Consider the following 23,700-nt stretch of genomic DNA (forward strand, 5'->3'; position numbering starts at 1 on the left):
GTGTTTTAAGAGATTATTTAAGATTTGGCTATCTATTAATTTACATTTTAGCAGTCCTCCAATGAGGATACATTTATCTTGGGATCTGTGCATATGAGTAAGCACTGAGTTATTGGTACCAGCAGATCATTTGTGATATGATTGTGATTCTGAATTAACTTTTGGATTTAAATTTTGTTTACATTATTTTTCTTTCGCTAGCGTTTTCGATATTATGAATCTTATCATAATTTTAACTTTCAAATACATGTATATGGTACATGTATATTAAATACATTGTATCAAGTAAATTCATATGTACAAACTTTTCCGCTCACCTCTATACTTATATATTTGTATTTCAGAATGTATCATATGTCCCAAATATATGTATTTAGTATCAACTGATAAAAATTGTTGTTTTAGACGATTGCATATGTAGAAGTTATGGATTTCATTGTTCAAAAAATGATTCGTAGAGAAGAAAGATATTTTGTTTACGGATTTTTGAGTAGAATATGATTGTGAAGTGGATAAGAAAAGAAGGTTTGTATGGCTTAAACACGTGTGGAGATATTTCTATAGACCAACATATTTCCCTGGAGAACCGGTAAATACTTCTGCTACGAAAAAGGATTGTGATAAGAAACACTCAATTTTTCGCGCTCTTGCTACGAGTAAATGATCCTCTTCGGATAATTCGTCCAATCCAAGAATAAAAAGGATTTCGATTATAGTTTTCCGTGCGATGGCCCAGGACGAGGTGGTACTTGTGATATTTCGGCATGGGACGCGTTTTATTTGGCCGTTTTTTGAATGTTAAATACACCACGAGCGAGAAAGTGCCATGAGAGAAACCATATATTCGGTGCGAAAGATATTAGATAACTCTCCCCCCCCCCCCCCCCCCACACATATCTATAATATATTAACTTTATTGCTTGACCCTCTTCTTTCTCACTCACCTCACTCCCTATTTCTGTATAATTAGTGAGAAAATACATATATCTAACAGTATTTGATTTAAAATCTAATATGAAATTATTAATGTATGAGATAATATGTAATTATTTGATACAAATAGGTACTTGCTATTTAACTTATCCAGCAAGACTTGGGTATATAGGGAAAAAAAATCAGCTAGTGTTTTTTGTTTTGAACTTTACTTTTCGAAGTTAAAAAGCTAGCTCACTCGGTAAACTTCTCGTCATCCACAATTGAAGTGGAAGGTTCAAATTAACCCCATTACCTCCTAATATAAATTTCGATTCAAAAGTTTACCCTCACTTCATTAACCAGTAAAGGGCTTTACTACATGAAACAACAGAGATGACGTGAGTATAATTTGGCATTCACACAAACCAATATGGTTACTTGTTCAGTTTGTATATTTGGTCATTCACAAATTACAACAATAAAATATGGGACACACAACAACAATTTTACATTCAAAGTACACCTCAACACAAGGGATGATTTGTACCAAAAAAGTGGTAAAAGTACAAATTTCAAATAAACACTCACACACCCATAGGTCTCATTTATAAATCGAAGTTCAAAGAGGCTAATGCTCTACAATTCTCTCCTTGAGGTACTTCAAAACGCCTTTTGTTCCTCGATCCAAAATAGCCCTTCGAATGCTATGAAGTTTAAAAGGGAAAAAATGATCAATACTTGAAGAATAAATTTTCTTAATTTGATGTTAATATTGGACTAATTGCACTACCCAAGTAGTTAAAACAAGTAAGTTGAGAATAATGAGGTCTTCGATTTAATTCACAACAAGTCTAAAATGCTAGATGATTTCTTTTTGTAACAAAATTATTTGATATCTGTAGTTGTCGGAGACTCGAATACCACATTTATTTTTAAGAAATCAATGAGTTCATACTTGAATAAAGGGAAAAAGCTTAAATATGCCATCAAACTTTGACAAAAGTTCATCTACGCCATCCGTTAAAAGTTTTGTTTATCTATGTCATTTTATTTTATTTTTATGACAAAGGAAAACCCGCAGCCGCTACTGGAGTAACATGAATGAGCCAAACTTTTTAACGGATGACTTTTTTCTCAAAATTCGATGGCATATCTGAACCTTTTCCCTTTTAAAAATGATTTAACTAATAACGTGGCCGAATCATAATTGACCACGTGTAAAAAAAGAATTTACAAAACAAAACTATGTTTAGTTAATATATAATGACATGGATGAACCTTTTCTCAAAAGGAAAATGACATAGATATATCAATTTTTTAACGAATGACACAGATAGAGCCTTTTTTTGGTTGTCAAAATTAAATGATATATTCAAGTCTTCTCCTCGAATAAAATGAGGATAAACATGAAAAAGCACAGAGGAAGAAAACATACAACAAAGTTAAACATGAGCAGCAAAGTTCAATAGATACTGACACTCAGATTCCACTGAAGCGGTTGATGGGGAATATGCAGGAGACAGTATTTTTGTCTGCTTGCTTTCTTATTTCTGTACTACTTGTTGTCATACTAGACCGACTCAGTTTACGTGTTCAAACTAGTCACTTGAGAATGTACCTATTTTGAAGTAAGCATTTAATTGTTGATAGTTTTTAATTTTTGTTCTTCATGAAGTAATAAAAAGGGATAAAAGCTTATATTCCTCATATCACAATATGATTATAAGTTAGTTATATGGTTTAATTTCTATAGAACTTGTATTATTAGGGGCATTAGTTCAATTCATTAACGAATTTCTATAAAATTTATGTCGATAGAGGCATAAGTTCAGTTTCAAAATGTCAAAGTCTTTAGAAGTTCATAACCTATAAGTTATGCCTAACAAGACATAATTTAATTCCTACAAACTTATGCTCAATAAAGGCATAAGTTCAATTTCAGAACTCACTTATTTCACAATTTATGTCTTTGTGAATTAGATATTACACAATTTATGTCGGACAAGAGTACTCTAAATTATGATTTCTGAAATTAGGTCATAATTAAGAATAGTTTGATCCATAAATTTTCATTAAAAATGCAAATTGAAGCAAAAAAAGAAGAGCTTTAATTCAAATAGAAGACAGAATAACCAAAAGAAAAACTAAAAGGAATTAGATTCACCTTCTGAGTGGGTTACCCTCCAGTTTTAGCACCTGCAGACTAGGTTCAAGCAAACCCTACAAAACCATTTTTTTAAAAAAAAGTTTAGTATATATAACACCATCAAATTTAAAAACATGCAGATAAGATCTGTTAGAATTGGGACATGCAATTACAGACCAGAAATAACAGCACCATTGATTTCTTCACTACTTACCTACAATAGTGGCATTCTGGCCATGCGAAAAATACTAGTATTCAGACCGTAAGGCCACACCTTTGGTGCTAAATGTACTATAACTTCACGAATTTGATTGATAATATACTTGCAAATCAGGAAGTTCGTAACGTAGATTCAGATAAAACCTTGATTAGAAAGAAATAAGGCTTACACAAAATGGATATTGTGCTAAATCTTCATCTCAGTATGCATATAGCAAGATACTTCAAAAGGCTTACAAGTTGTCTATTGGCTCAAATTATAACTTCTTCAGTTGCAGATCTTAGACTTACCAATTCTGGTGGAAGTGAAGAAATGTTATTGTCTGATAAGTCGAGTTCAGCGAGAGATGTCAAGTTTTCGATACCCTATAGACAAATGATACCATATATTAAACCAAGGTTTCAGTAGGATACATAACTCTGTTTGCTAATAAAAATACAAATTTACCTGTGGAATTGATTGAAGGGAATTTTGGCTCAAATCAAGAATTCGTAACTGCTTTAAGTTGATTATATCACTTGGGAAAACAGATACTCGCATCCTTCTGTTCAACCAAGTAGCAAACATATGTCAAGTCTAAAATTTAAGACGTACCATCATTATGAGTATTGTTAACAGACCTCAGATAAAGCTCCTGCAACTCTGCTAGGCAAGAAAACACAGGATGCTCTGGTAAAGAACCAATATTGCCACTCAGATCCAGAACCTGAAGCTTGGATACAGCTTGAAAGGCGGAGGATGGTATCTATAATCATGGGAAAAAGAAGAATTACAACAATCTGACATACAAAATATGATGAAAGAATAATAAAAAGGAAAAAATGAAAAAGATTAGAACTTCCTCCATGTACTTGTTTGCTGACAAAATTCATGATAGTTTTCTCTACTTACCCCTTTCCATATTTTCAGGTGGTGACAAACTTAATGGTGTTTTCTCCACTGGGCATCTATGAATTTAGTAATTTGGCCCTTAACATATGACAGTCATATTTAGTCTAGAGAGTTCTACACCCCAATCAACAGAATACTTCTTCCCCTATTTAACGAGACACTTCCCACTATGAGATGCTTATAAATTAAACAAGGACCAAATTCATCACTAACAAATTGTATAGAAACCAAATTTCACCCATTCAATGCTTTTCTCTACCAGGAATAATCAAACAAACTTCTTAATCCCATATGCAAGTTCACAAATTCTTTCCCATAAATAGGTTGTTAGAAGTCATCTTACCAGCCTATTTTCCACAAATAGAATGTGTGAGATCATTATGCTTTGAGCAAATAGTAAATTTAAACATTCATGATGTCCTGAACTACTCCTCTACTTTCCACCTGATAAGTTGTTTCTTGCTTTTCTTATAATGTTAACCACCATAGCACAGGGATAACATATTATAGACTAGGCTGTTAGTCATGGTATTAACCATAAAGTTTCCATGTTATAATGATTCATTCTCTAAAGCAGCAACAACTAATGCAAGTAAGAAAAAGACAAGACAACTTATTCCCCCACCACCCCACAACAACATAACCTGTGTAGTCCTACAAGTAGGTAGAAGTTCGTAATCCCTTTCTCATAGAGCTGCCCTTCTGGGAAGGCCATAATACTCGAGCACATTTTCTCGGAACTGCTCTTTCTAACGTACAAAATCTAATTTCAAGCCAACTTTTTCTTTTTCTATTTCAATAATATTTACAAGGTTGAATTCCCCCATAAATGCATTGAAGAACTTCATAAGACAAAACGACGGAAAGCTGTATTAAAGAGTAGCCAGCTTATCACCATTATCTCATCATCCTTTTTCACTCCATATCGTTTGTGACTAATTTATTAGTCTTCCTCTATAAGGCTTATCTAACTAAGAACATCAACAAATCTTCTGTTAATAGCATAGACCGACCCAATGTCATTTACCTGTCGGAGGGAATTATTGTCTAGCTTCAAACATGTAAGTGCAGGAAGAGAAGTTAAGACAGAACCAGGCCAATCTTTTATCTTGTTTTTGGATAAAATAAGAGCCTGCACATATAAACAGATAAGTGATTAGCAACAGAGAAGTCAATCTATCCAACCAACCCACCTAAATATTTTATTTTTTAATGATATTATGGCAAACTAAATAAGCATGTCCTAGCAAGTGGAAACTCCCAAAAGTTAAATTCACTCTTTTTATCTTTTCATGGAGCAAAGGACTATAACCTGCCATAAAACAAGAATAAATCATGTAGAAATCCAGAAGATATGTGGGTTAAAGAAGGATGAAAAGAATCAGATACCTAACAAATGCAAGTTGACGACACGCAAAGGCAGTTGAGTTACAATTCAACTACTGCATAATAACAACTAAAACTCTACAAATAAAATAAAAAATATATGAAAAAATCCTGCTTTCAGTGATATCTTCTATAACAATAATGATTGACCTTCATTTTTTTCTTTTTCCTTCGTCAATCAAGCTTGATCGCCTTTTCAATGCAAACACAAGGGAAGAGGAAAATAAATTGTTTTACCTCTAAGGAAATACAAGAGGAAAGTTCAAGAGGAAGTTCTTCGATTGAATTCCCTGAAAGATCACATTTTGAGATGTCATTCGATTTCCAGACATCTGAAGGGACAGCAGTCAAACCAAGTCCTCCTAAAGAAAGCTCCTGCAAATACAACTATTCCTGATGATACGGTCACCAGACAGGGAGAAGAAACAAATGGACGTTCCTATAGTATGTAACATTACATGAAAAGGCACATAGCATTCATTGCAGTTACCAAATTAAATTATTTTTAGACTATAGAGAAATACTAAACATCTTCGACTATCAAGTTCTGGCTTCAGGGTACAACACGAGCTTTTTGCACACTTTTGTTTCTAGCAGGCCTCTGAAAACAAACTTCTCGTCAGTTGTCCCTTGAACTAACAGAGGATTCTAATAGAAATTATATTGAAAAGCTAGACAGTAGAGGTCATAATATGAAATATAACAAAAACGTAAGCTCTATAATTTGAATTGCCCCACTGCACAAATATTTTGGCTTTAAATGAAAAGAAGTTTGTAATAGTTACTAAACGGGTAAAACTTACCCGCAACGGGTGTTCACACCAAGCCAATACATGCATGCCATGTGTTTTTAAATATATTGTTCATTTTACTCCATTAAATCACATAATAATGGAGATTACATTAACTTGGTGTAAACACCCGGTGCGGGTAAGTTTTTTCCTGACTAAACTGTTATTAATCTCAGAGTTATTGCCTATCTCGCACTTCCGCTGCCGCTGGTCCATTAAAAGTATTAGAAACGAATAGACTGGAATTTACCCAGACCTGTATTTCCAGACACGTCAACTTGGATCTGTAGACTACAAAAATCCCCAATTGACGACATTTTGGAAGCAAATTTTATAGTAAGATTTAACTTTATTCATCTCCATTGGTGGTCTAACATCCAGCAGAATAAATATATTATTTTACTGGCATGAGGACTGGGGATTTTACAACTATAAAGTTAGTGAATAACCTTTGAAGATAGGGACAACCTAGCTGCCTTGGCAACAACATCATCTTTTCCGGGTGTAGAAGTTGCAGACTCTACATTTAGAGTAGTTGCATCAAGAAAATAAAAAATAGAAAGAACACCATTATTGAACAATAACACCATCATACCTTCGTCAGTTGGAAGTCTACTTCGAAGAAATCTTAATAGAGCAGGTGTAGGTCCGTTTACCAAAGAACTGGAGAAATTTTTCAAGTTAAAAGGAATTTTATATAAATTCAAGTACCGAGAAGAAAAATAGAAGTACAATTAATGTGCAAAGATCTAGTTTCAACCTCCGAAGTGTCCTAATTGGGTTGCCAGCGAGCAAAAGCTTCCGCAAAGTTGTCATTAAGCCTAAGTTATGAAGTTGTAACCAAGATTAGCTCATACAGAAATAATACGTATAATAATAACATAATATTATATTCTCTTGCACTCCTAAGAAAATGCACCAAGAAATAAAAGGACAAAGCAAAAAAAATCATTTATGCTGGTACTATAACAAAAGTCACACTTGCCTATCAAAAAAAGGACAGCAAAAATGACTGTGAGAACCAGAATAAATGACACAAAGTCAAACAACATAGCTAAACCAAATACACTATTATTAATGAACTTAATAAAACATAGGAAGTGAGCCTCAGCCTACCAATATCTGGAGGCAATCCAGACAATGAATTGTTCGATAAGTCCAGCATTGAAAGTTGCAATTTACATGCCTCCGCAGGGTACTCCTTCAACTGCAGACGAGAATAAACAACTTATTTCAACTCAATTGACAAAATGATTTCACCAAGAGGAAACTGGTTAACACGATAGATCAAGTTACAACATCTGATTTTCAGGGCACTGTTATGCCTTCCAAAAAAACAATTCAATGAAACATTGTGGCATAATTATGAGAATCTCCTAGTGATTTTCTTTTGATAACCAGAAACCTTCAAGGTCAATGGCACACAGCTTGGAACTCAGCGGATAAGGGACCCATCCATGCAACCCTCTCCATTTATATACTAAGAGAATCTCCTAATGAATTGAAGATGACGAATAAGTAATCACCTGGTTTGAGTGGAGATCAAATATCCCCAACCTATTAAGAGTGCCTATCTCCACAGGTAATGAAGTAAGTGCATTATTCCTGTCAAAGTGGATAAAGAAAAGAATGGGGCCGCGGTGGAGAGGGAAAATGTGAATGTAACGAAATAGAATAATTTTATGCCTCTCAAAACCAAAGGAAAGACAAGCACCAATTCCAGATATACCCGATATAGAACTCCAAAAGAGATGAGCAATCCTTTATTGAGGATGGGATCAATGAAATTCCTAGCAAAATTTAAATACAGCGAGGAAACCAGGTCATGTTAACTAATAAAAGATACACATTGCAAATTTTAGCATTATTTCAAGTGTTACCACAACCACGAAAGAAGCTTGATGTACTCACTGTTCTGATGCAGGTCGAGGCGAATTAAGCGTGAAAGACTTCCAATATTTTCTGGAATGCTATTGAGCAAGTTTTTTGCTGTAGAAATTAATGTGAGGTAAATGCAGTTCCATAGTAAGAGTCAATTGACAGTACAGAGAAAATAGAATATTCAGAGTTTTTACATGCATTGAGTTCAGTAAGCATTCTGCAAGATGCAACCAAACTCTCTGGTAGGGTAGTTAACTTGTTTCCCTGGCATGAATATAACAAAATGTGAATTGTCAAGCATGACTTTCTGAGTGCAAAACTATAAAGAAATCATCATGCAGTAGTAAGACAATCAGGTGTTAGTACCTCGACATCCAACTTTGTTAATTTTGAACACTTCGCTAGATCTGCTGACAAACTGGAAATGCTATTGTTTGATGCCTGATTGAAGGAACAGTCAGAAGAAAAACAAACTGGTATGAACAAATGCAAGAGAGAATTGCAGAATGTTTGATAGTTGATATTTTGATAAACATGTTGCTCCTTTGAGTCTCAACAACTCTTCATGCTAATAAAACTTTTAAATGTACTAAACTCCCTCGATGAATCCTCCTCAATAATGAGAATAATTAGTATTTTTTAGGAGTCCACCTTAGTGAGCTTCATAAAGCATAGCCAGTCAAAGTCCAGAAAAAGGAATATGGCTAGGATAACAGCTAGTGCAAAATTAGTCTAGATACTAGTATTCCTCTAAATTGAACTTGAATAGAACAAAATGGATATTTAAGTTCAATTTAACTGAAATGGAACTGATATTAGTTGGGGTCAGCCAGACGAATCCTCTATATCCATTCTGTTCTTTTTTTATTAATACACAAAAAATTTAACTTTGTCAAAAAAGAACAAAATGGATATAGAGGATTCGTCTGGCTGACCCCAACTAATTTCAGACTAGACTTAGTTGATTGATTTATACTGGGAAAAATGTTATTTAACTTATAGGTCATTTTGGACGACCAGGTGCAGCACAACTAGAAACAAGCTCAAAGATTCTTAACAAGGGTTTTTTGAAAAGCATTTGAGCTTACTGTGCATGTGACATTCTGTCATGAAGTTAATCTTCAATTTATCGTACTCTTTATTGAATATCATCCCAAAAAATACTCAAAAATTTGGCTATTAAATGAAGAAGAGGTCTGGATTATAAATGTGGAATGTGATGATCTCTTGTGATCGCAATAAAATGCATCCTCCTTTGCAAGGAAGAAAAAGAAGTGCCTTCAAAATTGTTTCATAGCTTTCCATATCATGTCAAAAGCCCAATTATAATTTCAAAAGTTAACTTAAAATCATTTATCTTAGAATGACTAGGTATTTATGAAATACCAAGTCTTTCCAAGAGGTTATCGTTTGTATATATGGTTGGTCTTAATGTCTCTACTTTTCGTATATTACTTGTATATGGGGATTTCCTCAACATTAATAAAATTATTTACCATTTAACCTTATTAGTTATTACCAAATTACGCTTATAGTAAGATGCATACCACATTGATTAAATGTTTTTGAAATTCTAAGATCAATATTCGCTTATGGGGTTAAAAGGTCAAAATGTTACTTTTTCCTGTAGCAATTCTCATGCTAATCATGTGAATATTAGAAAAGTATCTACTCGTAAGTAGGACATCAGATAGACATTTTTACAGATGCCATTCTAAAAGTAGACATTCAAAATTTAAGGTGGCGAATAATTTACTAAGATATGCCAGATAACTGTTGTTTAGCGTCTAAATATCAAGATAAACAGTTCAGCAATTTAATCAGAACCATCTTTTCTTAATGTAGTAACATATCATCAGAAAGATGAGGTGCTACCTTGAGGTCTGATAACTCCACACATCTTCCAAGGGAGTTAGGGAGATCATTTAGTTGGTTGTTTGAACAATCAAGCCTGGAGTCAGTACACAGATATTTAATAAGCTGGTAGTGGGTCAAATGTTATTTAATACAGTGGTGAAATGATCAAACCTACTTGACTAGAGAAGCTGCTGTTCCGATCTCTTCTGGAATATTCACTATCAAGTTAAATGATACATCTAACGACTTCAGCATATGAAGCCTAGCAGAATAAAAGAGAAGTCATTAAATCTCTGGATCAGCTTTCATGTAAGATGCTAAAAAAGAACCAGAATAAAGTATTTCAAGATTGAAGAGGTAAAAAAAGGACATACTCTCCAATAGCAGATGGAAGATGGGTTAGCTTGTTGTGACTAACATTTAGCACTGACAGTAGAGGTAAATTTCGAATGTCTTCCTGCAATGTTTCTATGTCATTATGAGCCAGAATCAGCTTCTGCAGCTCCACGGCCTAAACACAGTTAAAGGCATAAATTTGCATTAGCAATCCTCAAGGAAATAAACCAGGTGCTTGTGAACTAAAAAGTAGTACTAACGAGAAACTCATATACCTCCCACCACTTCTCATCCTCACTGGCTGCATCCAAACTTTTGTATATGTCAATGGGCACCTCACTGTACATGAAAAAGCAAATCATTTTTCCTACTTTCTCTTATAGATCCAAATCAACCATTTACTATTTCTGTTACTAACAAGTGTTAAGATATTACATCTTGAATTTATTATCTTAAAGTCAGGTGTACAAGTCATTCAATCACCTTGCTGACACATATATAAACGGAGAAAAGAAACATGAAATGTGCTGGCATAATGTAAGCAGCAAATACCAACACTTAACCTGTCATATGTATAAGATACTGCTCCCTTTGTTCCATTATTTATTTTAAGACATTAAACTTATTAGACATTCCGAAACATTGTCAATTCCAATAATGAATATATTATAACCTGACTTTCCATTGTTACCTTAAACATAAAATTTCATCGCACCAGTGTTTTGAGATTCTCTTATTCTGCATCATATATTGTTACAGTCACTATGTTTATATTGTTTTCACTGAAGGGAGTGTAAACTACTTACTCTTTGAGAAGTAACAAGAAACAACTAAACAGGGGTTAAATTATTCCGCTTTGGAAATTGTGTTCCCTTTTCTTGACTTTCAAAGATGAAAAAGAAATGGTATGGAGAACATAGAATTTATAATCCCATATCCAACTTCATTGCTTTTTTCCCAAAGAGAACATGTTGGGCTCTCTAATAGTCCAACAGAATCGGGCGGATAGACTGTAAAGCTTAGATCGGCTAAGATTGAATTGAACTGTCTTTGATTAAGTAAATCCTTCCCGATTTATGTTTCTTCCCCCGCAGAAGACATTGTAATCGGTAAATGTTTGATTCCCCTATCGAACTGACTTAGGAATCAATAGAATGGAACTTTCAGAATGTTGTATGAGCATATACTAATATCTGTAGTCATTTTACTGACCATATGGTAAGCTGATAAGAGCTAGCCTTTTAAAATTTAAGACAAACAGTGGTATCTGGATCCAGGCGGAGTTGTATTTTAGCTTTATATTTAATTAAAAGTGATCAAAATTTGAAACTACAGAAAGCCAGTATTTCTGATTTTTTACCAAACAGATGATTTAACGTTAATCACTAGCTTATGCCTACAAATCAAGGAAACCTCACGACGGAACTTGAACAAACTACATTGACTTGAGAAAATCAAAGAGATCAGTAATCCTTATGACAATTCATCAGAATAGAATGCATAATTGTAAGACGATTCAAGCCATCCCTTTATCCAAAAAGGGGGATGATCCATCTCATTGTCCACCAAAATATGCAATCCCCTCCACCCTTAATGATCTAACTACAAGTAATAATGTGCTTACAGAATAAAAGTGACGTCCTTCAACTAAATCTCGCACAGCTACCGCTTTTTTTATTAATAGTGCAGAGGAACAGTAGGATTAGAGCCATTAGACAAAAATCTGATTTGGTACAATGGCATATAAAGAAAAAATAAATACACTTTGAATCCAAAGAGTTATCATCAGTTGTTCGTTATCATTCATGATTGAGAATTTGTTGAAATCAAGCCGCTATCTTTATTTTCTTCGAGCTAACCTCACATTCTCTTCAAAATCAAAGTACCAACAGATAGATAATTTCCAGCTACCACAATATACACCTAGTTCCTTCATTTCCTTACAGCAGTTATTTCAATGAGAACCAGAGTCCAATATCAATTCATGTGAAACTCCATCTATATTGAATTTATAAAAAAAATTCAAAGCTGTGATAAACTTGTTCTTCAGAGTATAACTAAGTCTAGAATTGCTAAGGATCTTCATATCCAAGTTACTACTATCCAATTACACATCCATCCTCAGTTCTCACCTAACATTATAAAAACAAGAAAAAGAAAACAGATTTTGCAGCTTTAAAATGTTCTAATTCCACTGTTTTATGCACAAAACTAACAGAATTTTCACAAGAACAGAGTGTAAATTCTAAATCTAATAATCTATATCGAATTTGTGACTATTTTTTTTCATTAATTCTGCAAAAAAATTGCTCAATCAAAGTACAACTAACTACAGAATCATCAACGATACTCCGATTTCTTAAGTTTCGATGACAAAATAAAAACGATTCACAACTTCAAAATGTTCTAAAAATTCACCAATTCACGCACAATGCTAACATCAAATTGAATCTCCAGTTACGAAGAACAAAATGAACAGATCAACTCAATAAAAAATTCAAAAAAACAAAATGCGAGAAAAACAGGATAATTAGGTACTTGCCTGAGAGAACGATTCGATAGATTGAGAGAACCGGAAGTTCTCGCAGCTTTGATAACTCGATCCATGGCGATTAGTTCTCAATTTTCCATGAATCCGAACTCTAAATCTTACAAGATCTCTTTCTCTTTCGATCGATTGGTGAAGTTTTACAATTTTTTGGTACTCGAAAACTTAAAATGGCATCACATTATTTATCAATAAGTTTACATGGATGTTTCATATTATTTTTTTCGAGTTTTATATCTCAATTATCATAATATATTTATGAAAAATTAATTTTATTAATTTTTAAAGTTAAACTAAATTATAGATATTTAAAAACTATATAAAAAATACTATAAATTACAATTTTTTGCATTATATTCTATAATGTTAGTTAAGATTTTTAAAATTTTGATTCTGAAAATGGAAAGTGTGACAATTAATAGTGGACGAACATAGTACTATTTGAAAATTACATAAAAAAGATAATATAAATTATAATTATTAACAATTTAAAATACTTCAAAATCGTAAATATTTAATTAACTCTTTTAATATTATCTGTATCACATAAGTTTGAGACAGATAAAAGTAACATACATTCTCTTGTAACTTAATAGTACTACCAAATTAAAGTCCAATAAGATTACACATAATGTTAGTGAAAGGCCTAGATACACATTTTTCTCTTTTATTTTATCATATATATTACTCATATTCTTAAAGGCACTTTAATTATACTTCATACACTAGTGACCATCTTGTTTTCCCTTTTGCATGGGCTTGGGTTGATCCATTATGGTATTGGGCTTGGGCTGATGATGACGATGACGAGGATGAGGAGGACGATGATGATGATGCTGATTAAACGGAGGAGGAAAAGGAAAAGGTGACGGAGACGGAGAAGGAGAAGGAGGAGGAGGAGAACGATGATGACGATGATGATGATGATGTTTTTTTGGTGGTGGTAGACATCCATAGAAACAACGATATATTATTAATGGTTTCTTGAAAATGATGAGTTTGGACTGATTCCATACCGAAAAGCCCGGAACAATAGCGTGTGAGCTCATATTTTCTTGTTTTTGGGCTTTCGTAGAGCCCGGGATCGGCCCGTTATTAGCATAGCCCAAGTTTAAAAGTAGCAACAAAAGCAATGAGCATAAGAGGAAAATATTTTGAGAAATCATTATATATTATGATATTTGCTTGTAATTAATGAACTAGTTACTAATGACTTGATTATAATTAAGTGTTTTAATCTTGTATTTATAGCTTCAACAAAAATAGAATTAATCTATGGAATTAAGCACCATATGCATTGGGCATTATTTTAGTCTAGTATTTAGGTATCATCAATCTTGCATTGATACAAAGTCAATAGATTTTTATATTAAAATTTGCATATTTTAGATATTTATATTTCAATTACACGTATACAAAAGATAAAAGTAATTAAAAAATTATTGTTTGAAATGATTTGAACATATTTTATCATATGAACATCTAAATTAAAGTTGAATAATATTATCGAATGTTCAAAAGGAAATCAGATAAATTTAAAAACGTATAAAAATAATTATTTTTTAAAAGCATGCAAGAATTCAAAAGACTGAACCATATTGTAAATAACGAATTCAACAAAAACTTTCTCTTTGAGTGGACCTCGCCTATTTTGCAAAGTAACTAAAATCTCCTATCAATATATATTATCGATAAATAATTACGTAATATGGTTACCGTTAAAATAATATAATTGTCTAAGTATTTTTAACACTATCATTGTCATTCAAGTGGTATTATAAATAATTTTTTTAAAAGATAAGATTTGAGACTTTAAAAATACGATGTGTTACCTATTATAATAGGTGAAAATAATCTAATTTTTAAAAATTGTCAACACTAAATATAGTGTATATTATTTTAAAAACTTGATCTAGGTCCTTTTTCTTTGCTTTTGGAAACATTAAATAAGATAAATTAAACCACGTGAATTTTATTGGGAAAATAAATATATGCATCATGCCAAAATAATATGTAGTATAAAGTTACTTATATACATTTATATAAACATTTTAAATAATTTAAACATGGTTTTTTAATAAAATCACTTATTATAACAAAATAAGTAAAAAAAAATAAAAATATGACTAGTGGCACGTCGAAAAAAATTAAAATAATTTTTATATGGTATTGGCTGTTGCATGCAACTTTAGTGTTATTATTATATTTATTTTAATAAATGCATAAACTAACATATAATATATATATATACATACTCAACTAAAATCACATGTAAAATGCACAAAATCTAACATATATACATATTATATGCATCGATTCAATCGAAAACGGCATATAAATGCACAAATTAACTGACAATAAAATTCGAAAATTGAAAATATCGAATTAATCACCATATTTACTCATACGGACATGTCTATTAGTTACTATAAAGTTTGAAATAAAATTAAACTATAAAATAAAGATTGTCCATGGCGTAATTTATAATTTGTGAAAGCAACTTTAGTGTTTAACTGTTAATTAGTGACTTAATTATTATTTATCGGACACGTAATGGATTACGTAAGTGACTTATAATTTATGTTGTCAATTTTTTATTCTAAATTATTTTTACATGTGTGAACACTATTTTTTATTATTATTTTTTAAAACTATTTTTTTACAATTTTCATAAATTTAAATACATTAATATGTAACGCTTTTAACTTTTGTGGCGGCTGTTTGAGTAATACCAACATGTAAGAATTTAAATAAGTAACTATTTTTTATTTTTAATTAAATATCTCTTGTTAGAATATTAAAAATTTAATTATCTTTTATAAAAGAAAAACTAATTTGGGATGGATTACCAAAATTAAACTACGGAAATGAACTAAAATCTATCATATCAAAGTTTATATCGTTTTAGACTAAAGTTTAAAAGTTTAATATTTGGTATTTGTTTTAATCTATTGATTATTGAGATCGAGCTTTTGAAATACTAAATCGAATATCAAAATGGCCATTTAATGAATTATTTACTATATGTATGTGTAGCATAAATGAGTGATCGAATGACTTGATTGACTTGTAACACAAACTAATTTGGGATGGGTTATCAAAATTAAATTACGGAATTGAACTAAAATCTGTCATATCAAAATTTACACCATTTTAGATAAAGTTTAAAAGTTTAGTATTTTAATCTATTGATTATTGAGATCGAACTTTTGAAATACTACATCGAATATCAAATGGCCATTTTAATGAATTACTTGCTATATGTATGTGTAGCATAAATGAGTAACCGAACGACTTGATTGACTTGTAACACAAAATTTACAATATTAGTGTTGGAACTTGAGAATGAAGATCTAACCTCGGTATATCATTTTTAAAAAATATAACATGTCAAACGTTATGTAAATTCTGAACATATCTTGTCAAAAGAAAATTCCTTCAATCACTTGATAACAAAATTATATTGTCAGAATTTTACTTATCATCCCGAACCAAATTATAAAAGTTCAATATTTTAATATCTGTTGTTGATGGGAGATAACAAGTTTTTCATAAAATTAATCAAAATACGCAAAAACTGGCTCAAACATTACGACCATCAAAATAAGAAAATGAAATATAAAATCTAGTTCCAATTATTTATTATTATTAAGTTTTTGCTTATTAATGCTTTTTGAGCTTGATTGCTTTGAAACTTGATTGCTTGAGGTACAAAATAAATACCGTAAATTTATAGAAACAAAAAAAAAGTTTACTTGAAAAAGTTTTTTTTTTATATATAAATATGTATTATTATATTAATTATTTTTTATGTAAACTAAAATTCAACTTCATATGAAAAGGACTTTATTTCTTAAAATATTTAATGGGACAACTTCAATTAATTTTATTTAAAGGGACTTTTTTTTAAAAAAATTAAAATAAAAGGCACCCATAAATGCGATGGCAATTGCCCAATTGTCCAACTCTAGTTTCTTATCAAGAACAAAGAAACAATTATTTCCCCCATTTTAATTAATTTAGTTTATTTAATTTGAATTCAAAAAAAAAATTGGAAATAAAAATTTTTAAATCTAAGATCTTAGATTAAAATTACATGAAATGTATTAAAATATCTTTTAATCTTATAATCTTAAATATTTCACATGAAAACTGAGACATTTAATGACAATATTTATTACTATAAAATTATCTAGCAACAATTGAGTTTATGTAATCACATTTAAAATTGATATAGTCACAAATAATATTTATATAGAGTATTAATTATAAATATTCATATTTTTTATTACCGTTAAATCAGATATAACAACAATTATATTACCGTTGCAATTTTTTCTATTTGTTGTAGTGATGTAATTAACTCACGTGTATTAATCATAAAATGTGCAACTTTATCTCCATCTTTTTGTAGAATTTTATTTATAATCGTATATAATAGTAAACTAATAACCTAAAATAAATGGAGTAGCTACTGTTTGATTTAATTGTGCCCCATAGCAAACATTTGCCAAAGTTTGTCAGTTCTCTCCAAAACTCTCGCTCGCCACTCTCCCATTCGCGCTCGCCACTCTCCCATTCGCGCTCGCCACTCTCCCTCAGCTCGCCTCTCTCGTTTTATACAATAGAAGTGTATAAATTGTGTTTTTGTGTTGTATAAAGCGAGAGAAAATTGTATATACACATACAAAAACATATATCTTCGTGCTATACACTTAATTATACAATTTACAAACATTTTACTTCAATTAAATTGTATACAAATGCAAATTTTATACAAATATTGCAGCGTAAAAGGCCAGCGAATTATACAATTTTAGTGAAATACAATTTTCTCTCGCTTTATACAACAGAAGTGTATAAATTGTGTTTCTGTTTTAGTATAAAGTGAGAGAAAAACATATATCTTCTTCCTATACAGTTATAATTATACAATATACAAATATTTTACTTTGATTCAATTGTATGCAAAACAAATTTTATACACATATTGCAGTCGAATAGGCCAACGAATTATACATTTGTATACGTATAGCGAGACCAGCGAATTATACAGTTATATATGTATAGCAAATTATATAGTTATATGTTTGCTATGGAGCGCAATTATGCAAATTTTGTTATAACATATAAGTATGAATATGTGAAAGTTTCCCAATATAAAATACAATATTTTTTTTAATTTCAATTTATATAATGTTATATTTTCTTTTTATTTAAATGTGCTAAATTAAAATCCATTTGACTACTTTATATGCTACTTGAATCGAGATTACTAAATATTAACCAAAGACTAATTAAGAAAATATGTGACTTGCGTATTAAATAAATTATGTTTATGTTATTCTAGAGTAAGTTGATTAAATTAACATTTTCTTTTCTAATTATGTTAATAGTTTTATAATTAGTCAACAAAAGTTTTGTTTACTTGGTATTCATTCTTGAGAAAAAAAAAAGAAAAGAAAAGTCTTTTCTACTCATAAAAGACTTCTAAAATCAAACAAATAATAGATTGTTAACTATCAACTATAATTCTTGTTTGAATTAGACAATAAAAAGTAATTACCTATTTTTTGTTTTTAATTTCTAATACAAATTAACCATTAAATTTAGAGCACATATTTAGAAGTTGTCAACAAATTTAAGTTGAATTAAAATATTGCTTATAATTATCTATAATCTCAATTCGAAATATAAAATTTGAATTAGAAGTTTTAAATATCATCAAATAATTTTTTTATGATTCTAATTCCACCTCTAACTCTAAATGGCCAACTTTGGAAGCACCATCAATGGCGTAGCTACATGAAATAATAGTTGCCCAGTCAAATATTTTTTATTGAAAAATTATATTTTATATTAAGAAAATTATATGACGTATGCATATCAAATATTAAGAATATTTTGTTATATGAAGCTTCTAATTTTGCAAATGTTGAGTGCCTATATGTTGGATAATGACTAATTGAATTTTCTAATGTGATGTTAAATAATAAATTAAAATTAAATTAGGTCCAAATATTTGTTTTATGCCACTAGATTTCTCCATTATAATAAAAAGAAAAAGAAAAAGAAGAGTACATTATCCTACACGTGTTTAACATTTTAAAGTAGTCTTTGTTTCATAAGATAATAGTCTAAAACAAAATAGAAATATCACATTTTTTCGAGTTTTGTATTAAAATTGATTAAATTTTATATTTTCTATTTAAATTGTAATAAATTATTTTTTAAAATGTATTTAAAATTGATTAGATCAAGTATCTGAATCACTGAAAAACACATAACAACTTAATTAATATACTCAAAGATTCCATCTAGATGACATTTGACTCGTAAATTTCGAGATGCTTTTTGAGATTCCATCAATTATTAACTAGATTCCATCTACCTAATAATTCACGTAAGAAACTCGTAAAAAAGTAATTCGAGATTGATTATATCAAGTGCTTTTTACGAGTTTTATATTAAAATTGATTAAATGTTACATTTTTTATTTAATTTGTAATAAATTATTTTTAAAAATACATTTAAAAATTGATTAGATCAAATATCCGGATCACTGAAAAACACGTAACAATTTAATTAATATACTTATAGATTCCATCTAGATGACATTTGACTCATCAATTTCGAGATGCTTTTTGAGATTCCATCAATTATCAACTAGATTCCATCTACCTAATAATTCACATAAGAAACTCACAAAAAAGTAATTCGAGATTGATTAGATCAAGTGTTTGAATACAATAAATAAAACTGCAAAACACATATGATAACTTAATTTTCCCGTAAAATTTCTTATGACAATCAACTCAAACCGTGTTTTTATATATGATTAGTTATACACATCATAATTCAGACAGATGATATTTTAGATGGCACACACGATAACTTAATATTTTCATAAAATTTCGTATGACAGTTAACTCGAGTCACGATTTCATATATAATTGGATTATACACATCATAATTCAAATAGATGATACTTTAGATTACATATACGATAACTTAATATTCCCGTAAAATTTCATATGACAGTTAACTCGAATCGTATTTTCATATATAATTGATTATACATATCGTAATTCAGACACATGATACTTTAGATGCGTTTTTAACCGTTCTCCGTTAAAAAAATCCACACTAACCCAAGAAACTTGAGTCAGTCTTAACCCTCAAATAGGTTCAAAAGCAAACCCACGAGGAGACGAAATTGGGGATTCTTGATTTTGTTAAAATCTTCAAGTCTTCAATTGTCTGCTTGACTCTAATAAAGCCATTTTTGCCTTCAAATCTCAAATTTATATAAAGGTAAAAGCACTTACTCAATTTCTTCACTGTTTTCTAGCAACACCCACCAAAAGATTTGCTAAAAAAGTTGTCTTTTTTGTTGTTTTTTCTCCAAATTTAAGCTAAAGAAAGATGGAACTTTGTGTTAATAGCAAAAAGGTAGAATCTTTTGAGAACCCCATTTCTGTGGAACTTGTAAAAACCAAATCAGAGATGTTTTTCAGTAATGGGTATCTTCCAGATTGGTTCTTGATTGAAGTTTTATCAAGATTGCCTGTAAAATGTGTTTTTAGGTACAAATCTGTGTCAAAACGATGGCGTTTCTTGATTTCTGCAACTTCTTTTGCTTCCCTGTATATATCTCATGCTTCTTTGTTAACACCTTGGACTATTCTTGCTAACACTCTCTGTGTGAATATGAAGATTGGTAGCTTTTTAGCTCAGTCCTGTTTACCTGATTTGTTCTCTGATAATTGGTTACATTCAAGGTTTAGTATAGTTCATTTCCCTAATATGGTAGGTAGTAGTGAAGTTGGTGAGGGGTGTAATGTTGTTGGAGTTAGTGATGGGCTAGTTTTGTATGATTGTGGTATGAGTGAGGAAGTGATTGATTATCATGTTTACAATGCTATGATGGGGTGGTGTGTTGCTATTCCTCGAACTTGTACACGTTTTGGTGATGTTAGTACTGGTTTTGTAACGAAATCTGAAGGGGGGTCTCTGACGAGTTATAAAGTAGTGAGATTGGATTGTCAGTTTGGTGAGTCGTATGTGCTTAAGTTTGAGGTGTTCTCGTCTGAGACTGGACGTTGGAGGAGAGTTGTTGTGTATATGGATGTAGCAATTGAAGTTGTGTGGCTCAGGAGGCCTGTTGCTTTGAATGGGAAGTTACATTGGATTGATCGTCGACATGGGATTTTAGTGTTTAATCCTTTTGATGACATCAATCAATGTTGCGTAATTGGTCTCCCTGGTGATATTGATGAGCAATGCATTGATGCCAGGAATAACGGAAGATCTGTTTTGCTTGATGTTCATCAGGGTCGGTTGAGGTATATGGAGGCGTCTGTGGTGTCCGTGTATCCCTTTGGATTTTCAGGCATTTCTGTTTGGGTTCTTGATGAGTATGACTCTTCAAGTTGGACTTTGCAGCACAAGGTAAAGATCAAAGACATCTCGTTCGATGACATTTTAATTAGCAGAGCGTTAAATGGGACAATTCCTACTCCGATTGCCTTCCATCCGCTTGATTCCAACATCTTTTACCTTGGTTTCGGTGATACCATTGCCTCATACAACATGAAAACATTAAAATTGGATGCCCTTGATGATCCAGTTGACATTCGAGGTACACTTCAAAGAAATGGACGGGGTAGCCTTAGAAAAACGCCTTGTTGGTCATCAGCATTCTTGTTTACGCTTCCTCCATGGCCAATATCTCTTCCTAATAAGAAAAGAAACAGTAAGTAAATGGTGATTTGTTTCTTGTGCATCGAGAACTAATAAAGAACTGCTTGTTCTAGTCGTTTAGTTTAGAAACATTTTCTTTTACCGATCACTTCTGTAGTGGCCTAATGACACACGATTCCTCGTGCCTTAACGTGCTTCTGAATAGATTTGTTTTTGCTTGGTATGCTATATGCATTCTTGATTTCTTTGCTTGTTCTTATTTATCATATTGACAATGCACCAAGTGAAAGAGCGATAGAACTTTGGTTTCGTTTTTCTTTCATAGTCCATGGCTTTTCGATGCTGCAAAACTGTTTCTGTGAAGTGTGTTTCAGTTTAATCTTCGAAATACATCTGTTTTTTCTTTTGTTGGCACGCGTTCAGTCTAAGAACTGCGTAAATCACCTGTGATACTCTCTGTTCTATTAAGTTCCGTTAACTACTTATAGTCGAAACTAGTTGAAGATTGCAGACATACATCCTTGTAGGAGTGGTTGAAATTTCGATGTGATGTTCGGAGTTTCTAACTCGAGTAGTTGAAATGGATTTGAATTCTTGAAAGTTAATAAAAATTACATATCTTGTATGAGAAGAGCCATACAAAGTAAGTTGATTCTACTTTGAAATTTCTTCATTTTTGGTGATGGAAGGTTATACTAACATCACCTAAAGAAAATTTTGAGGAATATAATCAATATACATGTGAGCTGAGCTCGTTTACATTGCTGGTCTCAAGTCTAGATAAAGGAGGAGGGTTGTCGAGGGTCAATCAAAAAACCACCTCTCTACCCCCATAAATGTAGGAGTAAGGTTGCGTACATCTTATCCTCCAAAACCCCACTTGTGGGAATCATACAAAAAAAAATTTAATGACAAGGGAAACCAATAGTCGCTATTCTTGGGTGCGTACAGGGTAAACCCCCGCTCCTATGTAATAATTCGCATATCACACGAGAGAGGTAAACCGCACTAGGCAAGTCTGGTGCGATGAGCTCAACCCGATATGCTTTTATACATTGTTTCAATACAAAATGAGAAATGATCTTGTTCAATGCATAAATGGTTGAGTTAAGAGTCTCATCATCTTAAGTAAAATCAAATCTATTGCAAATACATTCAAATTATCAGGATTACCAAAGCGTGATGGATCGAATCAAATTGTTTCAGATAATAAGGCATTAATTACGCGATAAATGAAAGAATTTATTTTTAAATATTTCTAATACAATTACTTTGGAGTGCTTTGAACGCTCTCTAATGAGTACCATGCATTTTTATTGAAGAAGAGTCGTATTCATAGGACATAAATAGTCTTGATCGCCATGTCCAAAGTGTAATGGACCTAGTCAAATCGATCCAAATAGGGCATTAGTTAAGTGATACGTGGCAGAATTTATTCCCAAACATTTATGTAACACATACATTAGTCTTGGAGTGTTGTAAACGCTCTCTAACGAGTACCTTATATTTTTATCGAAGTAGAGTCGTTTTCATGGAACATCAATATTTTTCATAACGATGTCCACAACAGGATGAACCGTGTGTAATCGTTCCAACTAGGGCATCAATTAAATGGTAAATGGAGAAATTCTAAATGTTTCTCTAACAAATACCTTGAAGTGTGTGAACCGTCTCTAATGAGTACCATGTATTTTTATTGAAGTAAAGTCGTTTTCATGGGGTATCAATATTCTAAATGACGATGTCAACAACATGATGAACCGAGTAAAACCATTCCTTATAGGTTATCATTTTAAATTTAAATGAAGAAATCTTGAATATTTCTATAACAAATACTTAGGAGTCAGTGTGAACATTCTCTAATAAGTACCATTTAATTTAATTGAAGTAGAATCATCATTATGGGATATCCAAAGTGTGATGGATCGAGTCAAGTTGTTTCAAACAGTGCATCAATAAAGTGATAAATATTAAAATTTTCTAATTATATAACATATTTTTACATTACGTGTAAAAGTTCTCTAGT

The 23,700-nt window shown here is 31.3% G+C and overlaps 2 protein-coding genes across 4 annotated transcripts; one reads left to right on the plus strand and one right to left on the minus strand.

The window, feature by feature from the left end:
• Window positions 1-1,309: 1,309 nt before the first annotated feature.
• On the minus strand, window positions 1,310-13,197 carry LOC101244423 (plant intracellular Ras-group-related LRR protein 6). 3 transcript variants are annotated; one of them, XM_004248224.2, is made up of 21 exons: window positions 12,966-13,197; window positions 10,699-10,762; window positions 10,462-10,598; window positions 10,263-10,349; window positions 10,106-10,181; window positions 8,597-8,671; window positions 8,425-8,494; window positions 8,261-8,338; window positions 8,079-8,139; window positions 7,876-7,954; window positions 7,466-7,556; window positions 7,110-7,170; window positions 6,945-7,012; window positions 6,799-6,869; window positions 5,796-5,933; window positions 5,200-5,304; window positions 3,902-4,026; window positions 3,729-3,825; window positions 3,572-3,646; window positions 3,080-3,135; window positions 1,310-1,619 (listed from the first exon to the last, which is right to left on the minus strand). In XM_004248224.2, exons 1-21 carry the CDS (start codon window positions 13,028-13,030, stop codon window positions 1,544-1,546), a joined length of 1,755 nt encoding a protein of 584 aa, XP_004248272.1. In that variant the 5' UTR covers window positions 13,031-13,197; the 3' UTR covers window positions 1,310-1,543. The 3 variants fall into 3 exon arrangements, with proteins under 3 accessions (XP_004248272.1, XP_019071665.1, XP_069145802.1); XM_019216120.3 differs by having other exon boundaries at window positions 6,799-6,842; window positions 12,966-13,188; XM_069289701.1 differs by lacking the exon at window positions 1,310-1,619 and adding an exon at window positions 2,398-2,533 and having other exon boundaries at window positions 12,966-13,193.
• A 6,702-nt stretch (window positions 13,198-19,899) lies between these two features.
• On the plus strand, window positions 19,900-21,902 carry LOC101268324 (putative F-box/kelch-repeat protein At1g15680). Its single transcript, XM_010328838.4, has one exon. It carries the CDS (start codon window positions 20,397-20,399, stop codon window positions 21,732-21,734), a length of 1,338 nt encoding a protein of 445 aa, XP_010327140.1. The 5' UTR covers window positions 19,900-20,396; the 3' UTR covers window positions 21,735-21,902.
• Window positions 21,903-23,700: the final 1,798 nt, after the last annotated feature.

Source organism: Solanum lycopersicum, chromosome 10 (genome assembly GCF_036512215.1).
Source record: "Solanum lycopersicum chromosome 10, SLM_r2.1".
In the NCBI taxonomy this organism is placed as follows: domain Eukaryota; kingdom Viridiplantae; phylum Streptophyta; class Magnoliopsida; order Solanales; family Solanaceae; genus Solanum; species Solanum lycopersicum.